This window comes from Pelodiscus sinensis, chromosome 1 (assembly GCF_052426305.1).
Source record: "Pelodiscus sinensis isolate ZL-2025 chromosome 1, ASM5242630v1, whole genome shotgun sequence".
NCBI classification, from domain to species: Eukaryota; Metazoa; Chordata; order Testudines; family Trionychidae; genus Pelodiscus; species Pelodiscus sinensis.
In genome coordinates this window covers 303,168,749-303,186,669 of record NC_143052.1, presented here as the reverse complement: position 1 = coordinate 303,186,669, position 17,921 = coordinate 303,168,749, and the positions used below count along the sequence as shown (strand labels likewise).

At 40.5% G+C, this 17,921-nt stretch overlaps 1 protein-coding gene across 5 annotated transcripts in view; it reads right to left on the bottom strand.

Moving 5' to 3' along the window:
- N4BP2L2 (NEDD4 binding protein 2 like 2) overlaps positions 1-17,921 on the bottom strand; it is a 93,953-nt gene that overhangs the window by 25,782 nt on the left and 50,250 nt on the right. For 4 of the 5 annotated variants that reach the window (XR_016348529.1, XM_006134208.5, XM_075919196.2 and 1 more), the window contains 2 exons: positions 3,903-5,698; positions 58-143 (listed from right to left, as the gene is read on the bottom strand). Coding sequence is in view for 4 of the 5 variants with exons in the window: in XM_006134208.5 (XP_006134270.3) it covers positions 58-143; positions 3,903-5,698 (1,882 nt within the window). In the remaining variant the exon portion in view is untranslated. Of the gene's footprint in view, positions 1-57; positions 144-3,902; positions 5,699-17,921 lie in introns of those variants that run through there. The other variant, XM_075919202.2, reaches the window with a different exon arrangement.

The window sequence follows — 17,921 nt, the reverse complement described above, 5'->3', positions numbered from 1 at the left end:
TGGTTCCTCTTTATTCCAAAAATACAGGAAAATCTTGAAAAAAACCAAAACCCATACCTCCACAGATGTCTTCCACAATAAATGGATCTTCTTTGATGTTTTCCAATCAAGAGGAACTATGAAATCATTTGGCAATAAAGACTCTGAAAAAGATGACAACATTTTCATAGCTAACTATTAATACTTTCTAACATAAAACAGTGAACCATCAGAACATTATAATGGCATTATAATTTGTCAGGTTTTATGCATATATGAAGGAGATACTTCCAGTTCAAATTTTAGGTTTTATATAAATAAGCTTCTACAGAACCTAAGACTAATAAACAAAAATATATAAATGTTTCTAATGTCAATGTAAAGATATTTTTAAACCAAACATTTTCCCACAGTATTTCCACCCCAAAATTGTAGCTTTTTCCAAGCGCATGGGAACTGCAAAGTGAAATTTACTAGGGAAATCTTTAAACATAAAAGTGAAGCTTCATACTCTGCATTTTATTGAATTTAGAGAAAGCAAACATCTTAAATGGAAAGTAAATTTAGATTTTAACGTTTTATCAGTTTCAATTATTTATAAGAGGATATTTTAACACAATGTATGGATATTCTTCTGTAAATACGTCAAATATTTAACCTGATAGAGGTTAACCTCAATGATTAAGTTGAAAACAAATATTTTGAGTATAAAGTTTATGGAATATATCTTCCATTATATCTGTAAATTGTAGATAAATGACAAATACATTTGATAATTAAAAAGCTATTTACCTTCCAACAGAACAACTAACAACATTTATATAGTACTTTTCATTTAGGAATATTCCTAAATGCTTTATGGAAACATTCACCCACAAATGCACTGTAATGGCCTTAACAGTACACAGCAGTTCTTAACAGATTAAGACAGGCAAGGAAAGAAAGGAAAGAAAAGTATGTATGATTTAAACTCCAGCAGACATTTAAAAAGGACTAATATTGAAATGCAAATCAGAATATGTCCAGGAACATAGAAAGAACACCTATAATTCTGAGAAAAATATTGTTGATTGTTTAATTATCACAAATAGCCAGTTCCTCAGAATATAACTACACTATAGCTTAAGTAGACGTAAGTTATGACATTCACAGGTGTGAATTCACTCCCTCCTCAACAACATAATTTATGCTGATTTAAGCACTGGTGTGGACAGCACTATGTCAGCAGAAAAGCGTCTCCTGCCTACATAGCTACTGCCACTCATGGGGCAGAGGTACCAGAATAGGAGGACAGGGGGCCATGGCCCTCCCTCTTTTGAAAGGGCACAGGCCTGACCCACCCATATTTTGCTACATACTCTGCACTTGCCCATCTTCTCCCCTTGCCACCCTCCAGCTAGGCTGACAACTGGACTACAGCTGGGGATCCTGAGCAACATGGAACACTGTGTCATAGACTCTCCATCTACCCTAGGACTAAGGGCAGACCCTAGCATGTGTGCTTGCCCTCCAGTTCTTCCATCAGGGCAGATGGAAGGTGCATAGCTCTTAGTATGGCTAAAGTGCCGCTCTGAGGCCCCATCTCCTGGTTGGAGCCATGTCAGGATAAGAACTGAGTGGGCAACAGGGGGAAGACTTGCAGGTCAGTGACACAATTCAGGAACTGCAGGCAGATGGAGCATCTAGCTACTGGCCAGCTCTTGCTTCCAGCTTCGCTGAGGGTGGGACTTCGGTGCAGGGCAGGGGGCTCTGGCCTTCCCTCACATACTTTTCTGAAGGCTCCACCACCCCATCATGGGGACTGGGAGTAATTATGCTGACCTACAAATTCTTCCCCATTGGATTAAATTAGCTACATGGCGAATTTACAGCAGAACAGCTGCATCAGTGCAGTTGTTAATATTTTCATTAAGACAGGTCACACTTAGGCTACGTCTATACTGCACCCATTTTCCGCAAAACCTAATGCAAATGAAGCATGGAGTAGAATATCGCTGCACTTCATTTGCATAATTAAATAGAGGCCGTTTTTGCACAAGAGGCTTTTGTGCAAAAAGGAGCTGTGTAGATGGCTCCTTTTTGTGAAAAAGCCTCTTGCGCAAAAACGGCCCCTAATTAATTATGCAAATGAAGTGCAGTGATATTCTACTCTATGCTTCATTTGCATAAGCTTTTGTGGAAAAAGGGTGCAGTATAGACGTAGCCGTAGAGTGTTAGGAGGTCCATAAGCACCTTGCTAAACAAGGACCAAAGCTAAGATTCATAGAACCATGCAAACCTGTGGATTTCTGTTTTATGTCCACAGAACATTTTTGCTGACTGTGAATTGAATGAGAATACAAACATTGTATGTGCGGAGGCCACTAAAGATTTATGCACACTCCAATACATACACGTGCATAATCCCACTGTAAAATCAACCACATGCATAAGTCTGAAGAATCAGAGCTTAAGCAGCTCAATCTTTTTTGATCTTTCTAAAAGGGTTTATAATATACTAGAAGATCTACCTGTCATTGCTCAGGTCCTCAAATCAATTAATTTTGGGGGTTTTTTTTGGAAAATAAAATGAAAATGTACATGCTTCATTTAAATCATTCCTCATCTTAGGGTCAGGTGAGAAACACCTGTCCATGGCTGCTGCAGCTCTAGTGGGCACAGCCAAGGAAGGAGTGCGTGTCCCCCTGCTGGCGCAGGTCCAGGGTCGTCTGCTCCCTGCAGTCCCCAGTCAGAGTGAGGAATGCAGCAAACTGTGCACTTTCCCCTTGCTCCCTGACAAAGGGGAACAACCAGCAATGTTCTCGTATGAATGGGGGGGGGGGGGGAGAGGAGTAGCTACATACACCCCCCATACCCTTCCTAAAGAGCATCCGAGGGATGGGAGACTTGGAGCTAAGGCAATCCTGGAGGAAGGGGGTGCATCTTTAGTCATTCCATTTCTCCTGCCTGATGACTGTCTCTTTACTGTATGGTTTTATGAGAAGCAATCCCATTCCAGACACATCCATTTTCCTGGCACAGCCAAACACTTACTTTGCTTTAAGATATGATAAGAGGAAACTGTATGCCGAATTTGGGGGTCCTAGCTCTTACTGTTTAGGAGGAGTTCTTGAACAGATGGACAAACTCTCTCAAATATATAGTAGATACATTAAGTGACACGAGAATATGAAAATTCAAGCTCTGTTTGTTCATTTACCTTCTAACTATGACAGTCAAAGATATGGATAGCATGATTAAAAGAATATGTTTGATATGAGAAGATATACCTTATTGTTCAGAATTTCAAATTAAATTTGATTAGGGGTAAAATTTTCATGCTACTTAAGTGATTTAAGAGAGTATGTCTAATTGAAAGTCAGTGAGATGTAGCCTCAAAACGCCTATGACACATTTGACCATAGGTGCCAAATGTAGTTGCTTTTGAAAATTTTACCTTATAACTTTTAATTATTATTTAAGGGATACCACTGTATTGCAAAGGGGAAAAATATTTGCCAGTAAAGAAATACAAATCCACAACACACATATTTTCATGCAGTTTCCTTAAATGACAGGTTTAAAATTCACTCAGCATAAGGTATCTGCGCAGCTGAAATTGCAACACAGCTACAAGGACATCCTTGGATTTAAAATTAATACATGCTTAGTGTTACTCATGCAACAAGGGTAAACTGCTAACAATAGAAAACAACGATCACTGCATAACAGATAATCTGCAGCTGAAAAGCGCAATCTTTGTGCAAAGTACCATTTACAAGATACTAAGTGAATGCCATCAAAAGTATCTATATTGGCATGCAGTGTATTATCACAGTATATTATCACATTTGTGTCGCTGCTAGCTGCAATATCAAAAAGAGCCATTAAGCACTATTATAAATAAATAATAATACTAAATAATAAAAAAATAATAATATTACCCAGTGGAAATCCAGGAGAGCCAAAAAGCTCTACAAGTTGAAATGCAAATCCCAATGATAAGGGAAGACCCAGAAAATTGGATTTAGTATTTAAAGGATCTTCATTGTCTTCAATTTGTGAGGATTGTGATGACTCACTTTCATCTGCTTTGTGCATATTTTCACCATAGCTTTCAAATTCATTAAAGTCTGTAGGACATTCAGATGTTACTTTAACAGAACACAAAATATCTGGTTGACTATTTGCAAGGTCTGAAGAGAACTGTTCTCTCTCACCCTTTTTTTTATCATGTATTTTTTCTTGTTTAGAAGTTATAATTTGTTCCTTACTTGTTGAAGAAACTTTACAAAAATTAGAGGGAAACTTCTGAGCTGGAGAAGAAACAGCTTTCTTTGAAAGACACAAAGAAGAATCTGTCATACCATTATTACAAGGTGCCCAATGTTCTTGAAATTCAAGGTTTTGCTCATTCTTCTTTCTATTATCATTATTTGAAATTCTCTCTTGTTCTGTTTCAAAAACATTTTCTGATAGGTGATTGTCCATTAATAGAACATCCTTCCTTTTCTCCTTTGTACTAACTGCAATCTGCCTTGGTATATGAAAGTTTGGTGCCAAGTTGAAAATCCTTTTGCATCTTCCTTTTTTCTTTGATGGAACTGATGTATCTACATTGTTTGGAACATTTACTTCAGTTAAGCAGTTTGAGACAGTAACACCTGACTCTATAAATGAAATATTATGTCCTTTGTCAATCAATAGCGACTGTAGACCACCATGTGTTACACTGCCACTCTCTTCATTTAATGTTTGTAGATTGGGTTCTTTTTCTAATTCTTCATTAGATTCATGAATTTGTTCTATTGTGCTGTCAGGATAAGTCTGTTTGGGCCTCCTCACTCTTTTTGGTCTTTGCTCACATATGAACTTATGGGCACCCTCAGGCCAAGAACAAGAACCAAGCCTATCAGAACCAAGCTGCAGTTGTATATCAGTTAAATCAATTGAAAAAAAGGCCCAAGGATTTTTCTCATTCATTTTTGATGTCAGTGTTTCTTCTTTGGTTTTATCAGTGACGACAACACAATTTTCAGATGTTTTAAAATCATGCTGGAGAGCCAGGGTTTCTTTTTTTCTATTACTTACATTTAACAATTTATTCTCTAGGACAGGTTCGCATGTAATTTGATCAGCTGTAAGTTCATTCTGATTGTTTAACATCACACCACTATTTTCTATACCGTTGCATTCTGTCTTTACAACAGAAAAATCAACATTTGTATCTACGGAATTGCTCTCATTTTCCATAAGGTTTTTATTTTGGTTATGATCACCCACCTGATTATCAAGTGTGTGTTTAATTAAGTTTTTATTAGGAGCAGATGTCATATTTATTAGAAATGGACCACCATCTTCTGCAAGCAAGTCACTTTTCATTGGACTAGCTAATGCCACTGTCGTCAAAGACACAGTAATAGGTAAACTTTCTGTTTGATGCTTTGTAGACTTTAGGCTTTCATTAGTGTCACCATTGGAATAATCATCACAACCTTTCACCAGATCTCCCACATCTCCATTAAATGTAAATACTGATGTTCTGCTTTCTTCTTCTGAATCTTCCTCTTCACTCTCTGATGTTTCCTGATCATCTGCAATTAGATGACAAAGGGCTCTATCTGATTTTTTCTGTGTGATTTTAACATGATCGTGCTTCATTTTTCTGTTTCTTTTTCGCTTTTTCTTCTGTTTAGCTTTGCTCAGTCTGTGCCCAGGTTTCTTCTTAATGTCTGTTCCCCTAAATGTAGAATAAAAAACTAAATATGAAAGAAAACCCATAGCAGAAATAACCTACTCATGATATGCAGCTTTAGGAAAAATATTATTTAACTATTTGATAATCAAATTTTTATCTCTTCACTACTGATTTGTTTTATCCTGATAACTCTTCATTTAAAAAGTACAATTTCATAAGATTTAAAATACATGATTTAAATATATCTTACCATTCACAAAGCATCTTAACCCTGTTTAATATACACACAGCGAATTTTAGTTTGAATCTCATTACAAGAGCTTTCAACTTAAAACAAACAAGGAGATAAAGCAGCATTTTCAGGTGTCTTTCAAAATTATAATAGATTGATCCCCACTAGTCATTCAGTAACTAGAGTTTGTCCATGTTCTGAAACTGTGTGAAGTGCCATGTTGTGCAGTGTTCAGAATGGTGGAAAAATGAGTGGAGAGTAACAATCCGTTTTCCCTCTCTTAGTATATTCTCATATCAGAGTGTTCTTCTATTGGACAAAATAGATTAGATGGACTCAATTTAGAAGATACTAACAACAAAAAAGTCCTGACTGACATACAAATTTAATAGTTATTACCATTCCCTCAGTCCTACTGCTCAAGTAACATGTTCAGCATGTGTACACCTACAGGTTATCAGGTGAGTATAGTACCTCTACTTACTTAGGAACAAAGTAGTATCTCATGTCAGAAGGGAAGGCATATTTAGGCCTCCCAGAAGCCTGGTGTGGATTTTATGAGTCTGTTCTGATAACACGCAATAGTGTAACCATAAGTGGAACAGTGCATGTGTAAGAAATCGAAGAATAATTATGTTTAGTACTGCACATGTGTAAGAATTTAAATAGTAATTATGTTTGCAAGAACTAGAAAAGATAAAGTAACTAAAGCTAGAAAAGACCAGTTAGAATACTAAACCTGTACTGATGAGGAAGGAGAGTTAACATGGAAATGAGAGTGATATATATGTATAAAAATAACAAAAATCATAAATAAGTTTGTGTAACAAAGGACAGTTGAAGCTGAACAGTCTGGTGCTGGAGGTGATTGTGATGGAATTGTTCTAAGGAGCTTCCCACTTGTAAGTAACTGATCACTACTTGCTAAGTGTTTTGCCTTAATAAATATTTGTTAGACCCATCTGTTGAATAAGTGAACTTCGGTCCAACAACCTAAGTCTACTTATTAAGCCCTATATAAAGAAAATAAAAATAACTAGGGAAACTTATTATAGGAATTTCATATACTCTATATACAGTTTTCTTAATTGAGCAAAACAATTAAAAGAAGGTAATTCCAAATGAACTTATCTAAGAGAAAGGTGATCTATATAGGTAAAATAGGTTTCTTTTTGTACTGTCACATACACCAGAACACAGTGATACGAGTTGAGATGTAATACATTAGAAATTAAAAATAAGGAAAAAGTTGATACCACCAGTAGAGAACCACATCCATAACTCAAGGACACATCTATAGAGCTTGTAATATATGTTACTGTAAATGACTACAAGAATGACTATCAGCTTACAAATGTCATTTTCCATTTCCTTACTGGAAAAATTATTACTTATCTTGCGCAGTAACTAGAATTCTTCAAGATGTTTGGTCCCTATGTATATTTCATTTGAGATGTGCATGTATTCCATGTGTCTGAGACCAGAATATTTTTGCTAATGGTGTCATTTGGTCCACTCCTGCACCATTCTCCTGCTTGAGTTCTGAATTGAGGGCCTCAGTGGCAGTGTGCACTGACCCCTTCTCCAGTTCTTTCTCTATAATGAAAGGATCCACAGCAGACAGGAAGGAGAGTGATAGTAATATATATATATGGACTACACATCTCAAAGAACTCCAGTAACTGCACAAGATAAGTAACCATACTTTTTTCTTTGAGTGACAGTCCCTAAATGTATTACACTTGAGGTGACTTACAAATAGCATTCATTGAGAAAGGGTATGTGAAAAACCTTGTTGTACCACAGATTGGAATAATTTTACAGGAGTAGTCAATTATGTTTTGTCAAGATCCACATTTCTTCATCAAGGTATAGTCAAGGTCCAGACTCCAGAGAAAATAAAACAATATCAATAATAATAAGTAAATACAATTATTTTAGGGTCCACTCAAGAGCATCTGGCAGTCCAGATTTGACCCACAGCCTACCTATTGACTATCCCCAAAACCATTTATCAGGGTATAATGTCTCACATAGGTGTGCACAGAGTCCCACATTATTGCTTTACAGATTTCCACAAGAGACACACCTCAAAGTTAAACTTCTGAATAGCTTGGGTTCTGGAAACCTTTTCTCTGTGGAAGATTATAGAGGTCAAGTTCATCATAAGGACCCCCTGCTCACCTACTCTTCTGGCTGAGGAACTGCATCTAGAAAGATTTAATCTAACTTTCATATTTAGATAAAAGGAGGAATATGGGGCTAATGGTTCCAATGGAACATTTGTGTATTCTGAGAGGGTTACACTGAGATACCACACTGGAGTAGGTTTCAGTACCAGAAGATCTGACCGGTCCTTTCAGAATCTATCCACTGGAGGGTGAAAGTCACAAGGTGCTCCCAAGTGCATTTGCAAGCAGATGATAGATATTCTCAGTGTTTTTAGAGCAAGGAAGTAGTCCGGATTAGTAGCAATTTTAGCATTCTCTGACTGTTTATAATTATTCTGGGACCAGACAGAAAATCTTTTTCACTTAACTCTATAGCATTTTCTCATGGAGTCTTTTCTGCTAGAACTAAGAATGGATTGTATTATTTTTTAGCATGATCATTCTAAATTTGTCATCCATCATAACAGCAGCTTGTTAGATGGAGAGGTGCTGACTTGGGATGGAAAAATCTTTCTTTTGCCCTGGGTCAAAAGGTCTGGGAAAAGCTGAATGCAGAGGCACAGGTATGAAGCCACCAGGAGAAGGCTAGTGAACAAGAATTGTCTCGACCACCGAGAAAAAACTAAGATCACCAATGCTGTATGATTTTACTCAGGACTCAATGTAAGAGAGGAATGAGTCAGAATGCCTACATCTGTGTTTTTGCTCATTTTATGAGAAACACATCCCCTCTAGAGCTGTAGCCCTTAGAAATTCTGGAGCAGTATACCAGGCTTTTCTTCTTCTCTTGGGATGCAAAGAGATCTCATAATAGAAATCTGTATCATTAAGTGTGTAGGACTTCTGTATGTGTGGATGTGGCAAGAGGACACTAAACTGCATTCTTTGTTGTTTTCTAGGAGGCTTGTAAGCCCTTTGAGGGTAGAATGGTTGAGACACTGTTATTGCTTGTATGACAGAGGCTTAGGATATTTCCTCCTTGGCGCTGTAATGCAGATACTAAGAGAGCAAAGAGATGCTCTTGGGTCTTTGAGGATATGTAATAATTCATCTGTTTTTTCACTGAATAGATTATTTCCCTGGAAAGGCAGATCCTCTGTAGTTGACTGAACTTCTTTTGAAAATCTAGAGGATTGGTGTCACTACGGATATTGCCATCAAATGGTAGGCCGTGCCTGCTGTATTCACCAAATCTGCAGGACCAGTCTAGCTAGCAATTTACATTCATCAATGACTTCTTGGAACTGAAGCTTATCCTTTTTTAGTGAATTCAGAGAGCTTCTTGTAATCAATAAAATCAGACTTAGACATCAGTGCTCAGTAGTTCACAACATTCTTCCAAAGAAGTTTGGTTTCCTTTTCTGTGGGTGTAGCTTCTGGCTGGTATTCATAGAATCATAGAATCATAGGACTGGAAGGGACCTCAAGAGGTCATCGAGTCCAGCCCCCCACCCTCAAGGCAGGAACAAGCTCCGTCTACACCATCCCTGACAGATGTCTATCTAACCTGTTCTTAAATATCTCCAGAGAGGGAGATTCCACCACCTCCCTTGGCAATTTATTCCATTATTTGACCACCCTGACAGTTAGGAATTTTTTCCTAATGTCCAATCTAAACCTCCCTTGCTGCACTTTAAGCCCATTACTCCTTGTCCTGTCCTCAGAAACCAAGAGGAACAAATTTTCTCCTTCCTCCTTGTGACACCCTTTTAGATATTTGAAAACCGCTATCATGTCCCCCCTTAATCTTCTTTTTTGCTTGTTCTTTCTAGTGACTGCTTGTGCCATTGAAGAGTTGGAGCACAGTGTTAAAGTAAGTTATCTCCCCCCTTTAATGATACAACTACTTTTCCATTCTTTGGGAGTGGGAGTGCAAGTGGCTCAAATATGCCAGGTGTTGGCCAATTCTAACATAGTCTCATTAACAGGCAATGCCACTATCCTAGAAGTATAGCTTTGGAGGATATGTCATCTTACAAGGGGTGTCATACTTCCTCCAGCAGGATCTGGTATGTGTTTGCAATTCTCTTCAGGAGGTCCAGAAATTGCCTGTAATTACCAGACTGTGGTTCCACCAGTTTGCTTTTCTTCCTCAGAATGTCCCTGAGCAGGTTAAGACTCTTCCCCCAGACAGAGAAGCCGGTCTCAACTCCCCTTGAAACCTCACATATTTGGGATGCCTCATAAATGGATTCCAAGGACCCCAATAAGGCCAGTGTGAGGGATCATCGGTAAGGATATGAGTTATTTAGGTAAGTCATGGATTCCATGACTTCTTTGACTTCAGCCAATGGTGAAGGCTGGAATTGTCAGTTTCCTGCAGCCACCTAGCTGGTGTGGCTTAGGCTTTATGACAGTCAACTCCCACCCAGTTAATTTTAACACAAGACACCAAAAGGTGCTGGGCTTCTGTGAATTTTTGTTTATTGCCTGCACCCTTTCCTTGACTTTATCTAAAAATAACCATGACAAAATCTTAATTATACAGGTAACAGGTGTTCCCCATGGAGGATGACACCTCTTGTCCTAAACTGGATATTCCTTCCTGTGAGATTAGGAAACTGTCCTGGAGATCTTGGAGCCTGTATCAGGACTCACTTCCCACCTTAGTAAGAGTGATGAAGCTCTGCCACTCATTCCAGATTCACTGGAAACAAATGAGGGCTCTGTGACAATAGGAGGTGCCAGTGATGTGATTATAATTCAGCTGATCAACAATACTGGAAAGTGGCAGAACGCTGGTGTAGGAATCTGCTTGGTCAGAACTGGATCTAACACATGAGTAATCCTAGGTCTGCATAGACCATAATATCCTCCAGTATATTTATCTAGCTCCAGCTACTGGACAATGGATTTGGCTCCTGTATCTTGATGCAATGGTCAATGGTTTATAGTACCTATGATTCCTTTTTTCTCCACATCAGTGCTATTGGTGTAGTAGATGTCCACTCTTTTTTCCCCTCATCAATACCAAGGATGTTTTCACCTCAGCAGCTGTCACAGTTTTGGGCCCGCTTGGTTATCAGTGGTGAAGAACAATACCATGTTCTTGGGGAGCTCCACTCACATCTGCAAGTGTGAAGTCGCAACTGACTTAAAAGGTGTCGGGAAGGAGGTCCTCTTTTTGGATGAGGACTTGGAGGGAGATTTCTCACGTTTCTTGTGAGAGCATTTGTTCTTCCCCTCCTCATGTCTCTGTTTGGAAGAGTCTTTATCTTTGCCCTAAATAGCCCCAAAGCCAGAGACCACCATACTCAGTTTCTTAGTGCAACTCTCCAATGTACAAATCATATAGTGGGCCAGAACTGGATGGAGGTCTTGTGGAATGATCCATCCAGAGTCTTTGACAACTGAACTTATGGGATTGATTAGTTTGGTGGGGAGAGGACGAACAGAGAGAGAGAGAGAGAGAGAGAGGATATGAGTTTTCCTGAGGCAACAGAAGCATGTATTAAGGAAGTCACTCACTAGGAAAGCCTAGTACAGACCACACAACTTGAATCCTAGATCTTCGGCATCCTAGTCACCTGCCCAGGAAAGTGTCAGGATGAGGGTGCCTCTGTACTCCTGAACTACTAAAATGACACTGTCTAAACTGGTAAAACTATTAACAGTCTAGTTAAAGTTACAGACCCTGGAGAAATCGATCTCAGGCCACAGGTAGTACAAAGGAACTGGAGAGGCCCCATCAGTCTAGATCACTTTATGCCTTCAGTTCAGAGTACAAGGAGCAGAAGGGCACTGGTATGGATCTTCTAGGTAGCTCTCAGACAAATTTATCAAGCTAGTGGATTTGAAAGTCTTGATTCCCCTTTATATTAAGTTTTTTAAAAATGTTAACATTAACCTGCCATCTAAACTGCAAATATACTTGGGAGCCTCCACTGGTAGAAACATGCTGAATCATTTCCAGAGTGCAGAGTCTTCTGTGATAAAGCACCAAAACGTGCCCTCTGTTGGATATTGAATGGGACAAAACTATATTTTTTATATTCAAAATAAATTTTGAGATAAACAGACAAAAGGAGAAAATAGTTTTTTACCACCTTTTACAAGTTTGTGACCCTGTGGTCACCAATGTAAATGTGCATACTAAAAAAGTGTTACAACAACCTACAACAGTGCAGCTATATCTGTGCTCAATTGGTAGAACTGTAGTAAAAATGCCTCAGGCTGTTCTACATTAGCACTTATCTGATTACTACCATTACCTCAGCCTCACCATTGTTGGCAGTTGCATAAAAATGAGTGCTATTTTTTGTAATGTACAACAGGTCAAAACGAACACATAATGCTCAAGAACATGAATGAACAAAAACAACAGTTTAATTAAGACTCTTAAGGCTCCAAGGTTCAAAACAACTGTTCAAAAGAGATGTAAAACTAAAAATAACCAGCCTCCTTTGATTCCCCTTGGATAACTCAGTGGAACATAGGTGAACTTGACCCTCCATCTCTGAAGGTGTGCACTCTCATGGATCACTACATGAGCACTTGTGAGGACAGATAAGCAGTCAAATGTATTCCTCTCATGAAAGAATTCAAAACAGAATGAGGGAACCATATTGACAAATCAGATGCAAACGGTCAGGGCAAGAATTACTAGAATGTGTTGGGATTTTCTGCCTGATGTTCTGTTTTTCTAAGTAGTTTTGGGATGTAAGTGATGCAACAATATTCCGGAATCATGGTGATAGGAGAAAAAAAGGGACTATGAAAATCACTGACAACAGCTGCAGAAGTGGACAACTCAGTCCGCTACAAGAAGCAAAAAAGGTCTTGAGAGTTATTGTTGGCGTATGTGAGCTCAAACATGCTTGGGTGCAGAGTTCTCTTCCCCTGAATTGACAGCAAGCTGTACAATTCTGCTAAGAGATTACTCTTCCTAAATAGATGGCAGGCTCTTAAGGTGAGGGGATGTTTCCACTTAGGTAAAAGAAAACTGACTCTCCTCCAAGCCATCATTTCCTATTTCTTGAAATGTTAAACAAGTTCTATTAAAGTTGGACATTTTAAAATTAGGAAGTCTAATTTTCATCTAAGAGTTTTAAAAGAGTTGATTGATAAATTTGCTAATTTTCAACAAGTCTTGAAGCACTGGGAAACTTCCAAAAGACTAGCAGAAGGCTAGTGTTGTCCGAATTTTTAAAAAGGCTATACAGGATGACTTGAATCATCCTATCAGCTGAAACTGATCCCAGGCAAGATAATGGAGTGGCTAATATTACATTACTCTACTTTCATTCTTTAATTCAAATTAGCATGGATTTACAGAAAACAGAAACTGCCAAACAACTTTATATTTTTATTAGATTAAAACTATGGTTGAAAAAGATAATAAAGGTTGAAACTCTCTAGTTCAGCACCCTCAGACCTGACTGGTGCTGAACCAAAGAATTTGCCGAACCACAGGAGGTCAATATTGCCTAACAGTATTACCAGCACTTCCACAGCTTACTGGGCTCTTAGAAGACATTTAGAGGTAAATTAGAGCTAAATCATCGCACAGAACACTGAGAGCCAGGACTGGTTGCTGTAAATAAACTTTATGGGACCACAACAAACTTGGCCACACACATGATAAGTGGACATTCGACTAACTAAAATCATGCCAGACCCCAAATGTTGCTGGATTAGAGAGGCAGCTTTGTCCACATATTTACTCTGGAGACACCATCACTGGACCTAACCATGTCAGTTATACGATCAAGGGCTCATATTCCTGTACGTCCAGCAATGTGATATATGCCACCATGTACCAGCAATGGCCCTCTGCAATGTATATTGGACAAACTGGTCAGTCACTTCACCAGAGAATCAATACTCACAAAATAGACATCAGATATCTCCACACAGAGAAACCTGTTAGCCAACATTTTAATAAAACTGGCCATTCCCTTAAAGACCTGAAAACATGTGTCTTACTTCAAAAAGACTTTAACACCAGATTACAGAGAGAGACTTCAGAACTTTTATTTATACTAAAATTGCGAATGGGCCTTAATTTAGATAATTACCTTACACATTACAAAGACAGCCTCCCCACCTCTTGATATTCATAGTGACTCCAGATTAGCTACTTAATTGACTGACAATAAGCAATTTCCTCCTCCCTTGTCTCTTTCTCCTCTCCTTGCCCCCACCTTCTGTAGTTGATTCGTTACTGTATAATTTGTTTACTCCATCATTGTATCCCTTTTATTAAATAATGATCATGCCAATTCACTTTCAGAATATGATCTGGAGAAGTGGGTCTGCCTTCACGAAAGCTCATCACCTAATAAACCATTTTATTCATATTTAAAGTGCTACCTGACTGCTTTTTTTGTTTTACCACGATCAGACTAACATGGCTACCTCTCTGTTACAAATCAAAGAATGTAAGCCATACTTACTGTATGGGGGACTTTGTCCTGGGAAGCAGGATACTGTGTAATTATGTTACCCACATTCAAGAAAGATGATAAATTGGAGAGGGTTCAGAGAAGAGACACAAGAAGCATTAAAGAGTTAGAAAATAAGCATTATAGCGATAATCTAATTAGATTGAGCAATCTGAGTCTCACAAAGAAGCTGAAGATTGTTGTAAAGTCACCCCTTAAGTATCTACTTGGGAACAATAATAGAAATGTAGCCGTGTTAGTCTGGTGTAGCTGAAACAAAAACCAGGACTATGTAGCACTTTAAAGACTAACAAGACGGTTTCTTAGGTGAGGAGCTTTCGTGGGCCAGACCCACTTCCTCAGATCAAATAGTGGAAGAAAATTTAATAATGGGTTCTTCAACCTAACAGAGAAAGGAAGTTGAAGCGAGACAAATTCAGGCAGCAAATAAGGTGTTATTTTTTAACAGTGAGTGATTCATCACTGGAACAATTTACCAGTGGTCATGGCAGATTTCTCCATTATTGACAATTTTATGCTACGCTACTCAGAACTGGTAAGGCCTCAGCTTGAATTCTATGTTCAAGAAAAATGTGGGTAAATGGGGAGAGTCCAAAGGAAAACAACAAAAATGATAAAAGATTTAGAATGGTCATGTTTAGTGTTGAGAAAAGAAGACTGAAAGGAGACCTAATAACAATTAAAGACTATTATAAAGAGGATGCTGATCAATTTTTCTCCATGTCCACTGAAGGTAGGACAAGAAGTAAGGGTCTAATATGCAGCAAAAGAGATTAAGTAAACTATTAGGAACAACTTTCTAACTATAAAGATAGTTAAGTACTGGAACCCCAAACATTTGAGATTTTTAAGAACAGGTTGGAAAACATCTGCCTAGGTGAGTTAGGTTTATTTTGACCTATCGGAGTAAAATGGGTCAAAATAAACTGTTTTTTGCAGCCCAAAAATATAAACACATAAAAAACAAACTGAGAAAATACCAGACATACATGTCTGGTATTTTCTCATTAGGTAAGTTTTATTATTACTAGATGTATCAGTTTGTAGTTTCAAACTGCCTGGCTGGTAAATGTGCTCAGGCTGCATGAGTGTGTCTACCAGCCAGACAGTTCGCAACTACTTGAGGGTGTGGGGGGGGAGGGGAAAGGAGGGGGACAATAGAATCCCCGGGCCGGACTAACTTGTGCTTTGTGGGGGGGGGGGGGGAGGAGAGGGGGACAGAGTGCCGAGATCTACATATGGCCGGGTCAGTCCCACTCCCCGGTACCGGGCCGCGGCCCATAGTTTGGGAAACGCTAGCCTAGTGAGATTGCGGAATCTCCATCACTGGAGATATTTAAGACCAGGTTAGATAGACACCTGTCAGGGATGAGCTAGGGCAACTCAACTTTGGGAGCCCCAGGGGCCACACTGATGCTGAAGGCCTCAACTTAAGTGTGGTTGCATATACAAGCAAATATATACAAATAGCTTCTCTCACACTGACAGGCATGAATACAAAGATTAAGGCAAGACTACACAACACACAGGCCCCATTTAAGTCAGTTCTGCTGATATTAATAAAATTCAATATTTACCCGATTTCTACCCATGTGACAGCACTTTTCATGAGCAATAACACATATCAACAGAAGATCATTACACTGACTACTTTTTTGTTTCAGCTCCCACTCGCCAGCCATGTGTTGATTCCCATATAAACCCAAACTGCACTGCGGGGCACAAAAACTGGCTGTAGGCAGCATACCAAGTTATTAATAAATATTTTATAAACCTTTACCTTTTCTCTCTGCTGCCATGTCTCCTCTCCTTGCTCCATCATCTCCTCTGGTTCCTGCTGCCACCCAATTCCACACCCTCCTCTGCTGTCCTGACTCCTGCCCTTCTCACTGCCCTCAGCCCTCCTGCGACCTGCCCCCCTCTACCAGCCCTTCTCTCCCCCCCATGCCCACTCCTCTAGTAGCCCCACTCTGATCAGGTGAGCTACCCCTCTTCTAACACCTCCCTCTACACACCTATCCTGCCTCTTTCCTCTGGTGCTGGTCCCTCCCCTGCGGGTGTCTGCCCTTCTGCTTCACCCCAGAATCCCCTGGCGCCTCCTCCTTCCCTTACTGCCCTTGCCCCCTTTTTCCCGATACCCACCCCCTCACCACTCTGCCCCATTCCCCTCCTGCCCCTCTGTGCCCTCACACATGCCTTGCTCCATCCCCACCTTTTTCATGCCCACCCCTTCTTTCAAGCTTTCTTCCAGCACCTCCCCCTCCAGCCCCCAATGCCCTTCCCTTCTCCTCTCCTCTCCTCTCCTCTCCCAGCATCACCCTGTCCCCTCTCCCAGTGACACCTCCCTTCTTGCCCTTTCCCTCATTGTCTGCACTTGGCCCCCTGGCATTTGTCTCTCCTGCACCCTGTCCCTTGGTGTCTTCCCCTCCCAAGCCCCTTCTCCTTCTACCCCTTCCACTCCGTCCAAGCCCCTCCCGCCCCCACCCAAGCCCCTTCCCCGCTGCTGCCTCCTCTTCCTCTCCTCCCCTCCCCCTCTCCCACCACTGCACAAGACCGTTCCCTTCCTTCTGCCTTCCACGTTGCAGGGCTGGAGGCTGCGCTCAGGCCCCGGAGGCGAAACCCGGAGGCAGCCCCACAATGTGCCTCCAAAGAGTTTTAACATCCCTGGCCGTGACGTCATGTCACGCCAGGGCATCCTCCCCGCCCATGTGCAACACCGCACATGGGCAGCAGCAGCAGGCAAGGAGGAGCCGCGCACGGCAGGGACGGGCCAGGTCTCACTCCAGGCAGAGCCGGGGGAGAGACCCAGCTCCACATATTGGTGGAGCAGGGCCCCCGGCTCTGTAACTCACCAGCACTTCCAGGTTCAGGGGCATGAGGCCCGATTTGACTGAATCGGTCGAATTGGCCTAAGGCCAGCCCTGCCGGCAGCCACCAGGCACGCTGAGGCCCGGTATTTTTTTCCTGTGGCCTGGTACTGGGCCGCAGCCCATGGTTTGGGAAACGCTGCTCTAGAGAAATGTACAACTACAGTTGCTACTTTTTTATTCTGATAAAGTGAAGTGGTTTGGATGTATAATTGTTTTATGTTGCCATACAATCATGTATGTCCCCATATGGCAGTGAGGGGCAACCTAGGCTAATGAGTGGTCCACATGAGTGGCCCTCCATCTCAGTGGGACACAAGATTGTCATAATCAAGATGATCTCCAAGGATAGGGTAGTTGTGCTAACTGTGATTGAATACCTAGAATTTGAGGGATGTGCTGTCTGAACCATAGCAGCACTTTGATGGGGTGCAGAGGGAGAGCATGGCTTTCCGAGTGTTGTTTGCAATCAGCATGCACCTCATTTCACTGCCCTTGTACCTTGCAAATCTCATTGGTCATGGTTCCTGGCCAATGGGAGTGAGCTGTGGAGCCAACACTCAGGTGTGGGCAGTGCGTGACCCTCCCTAT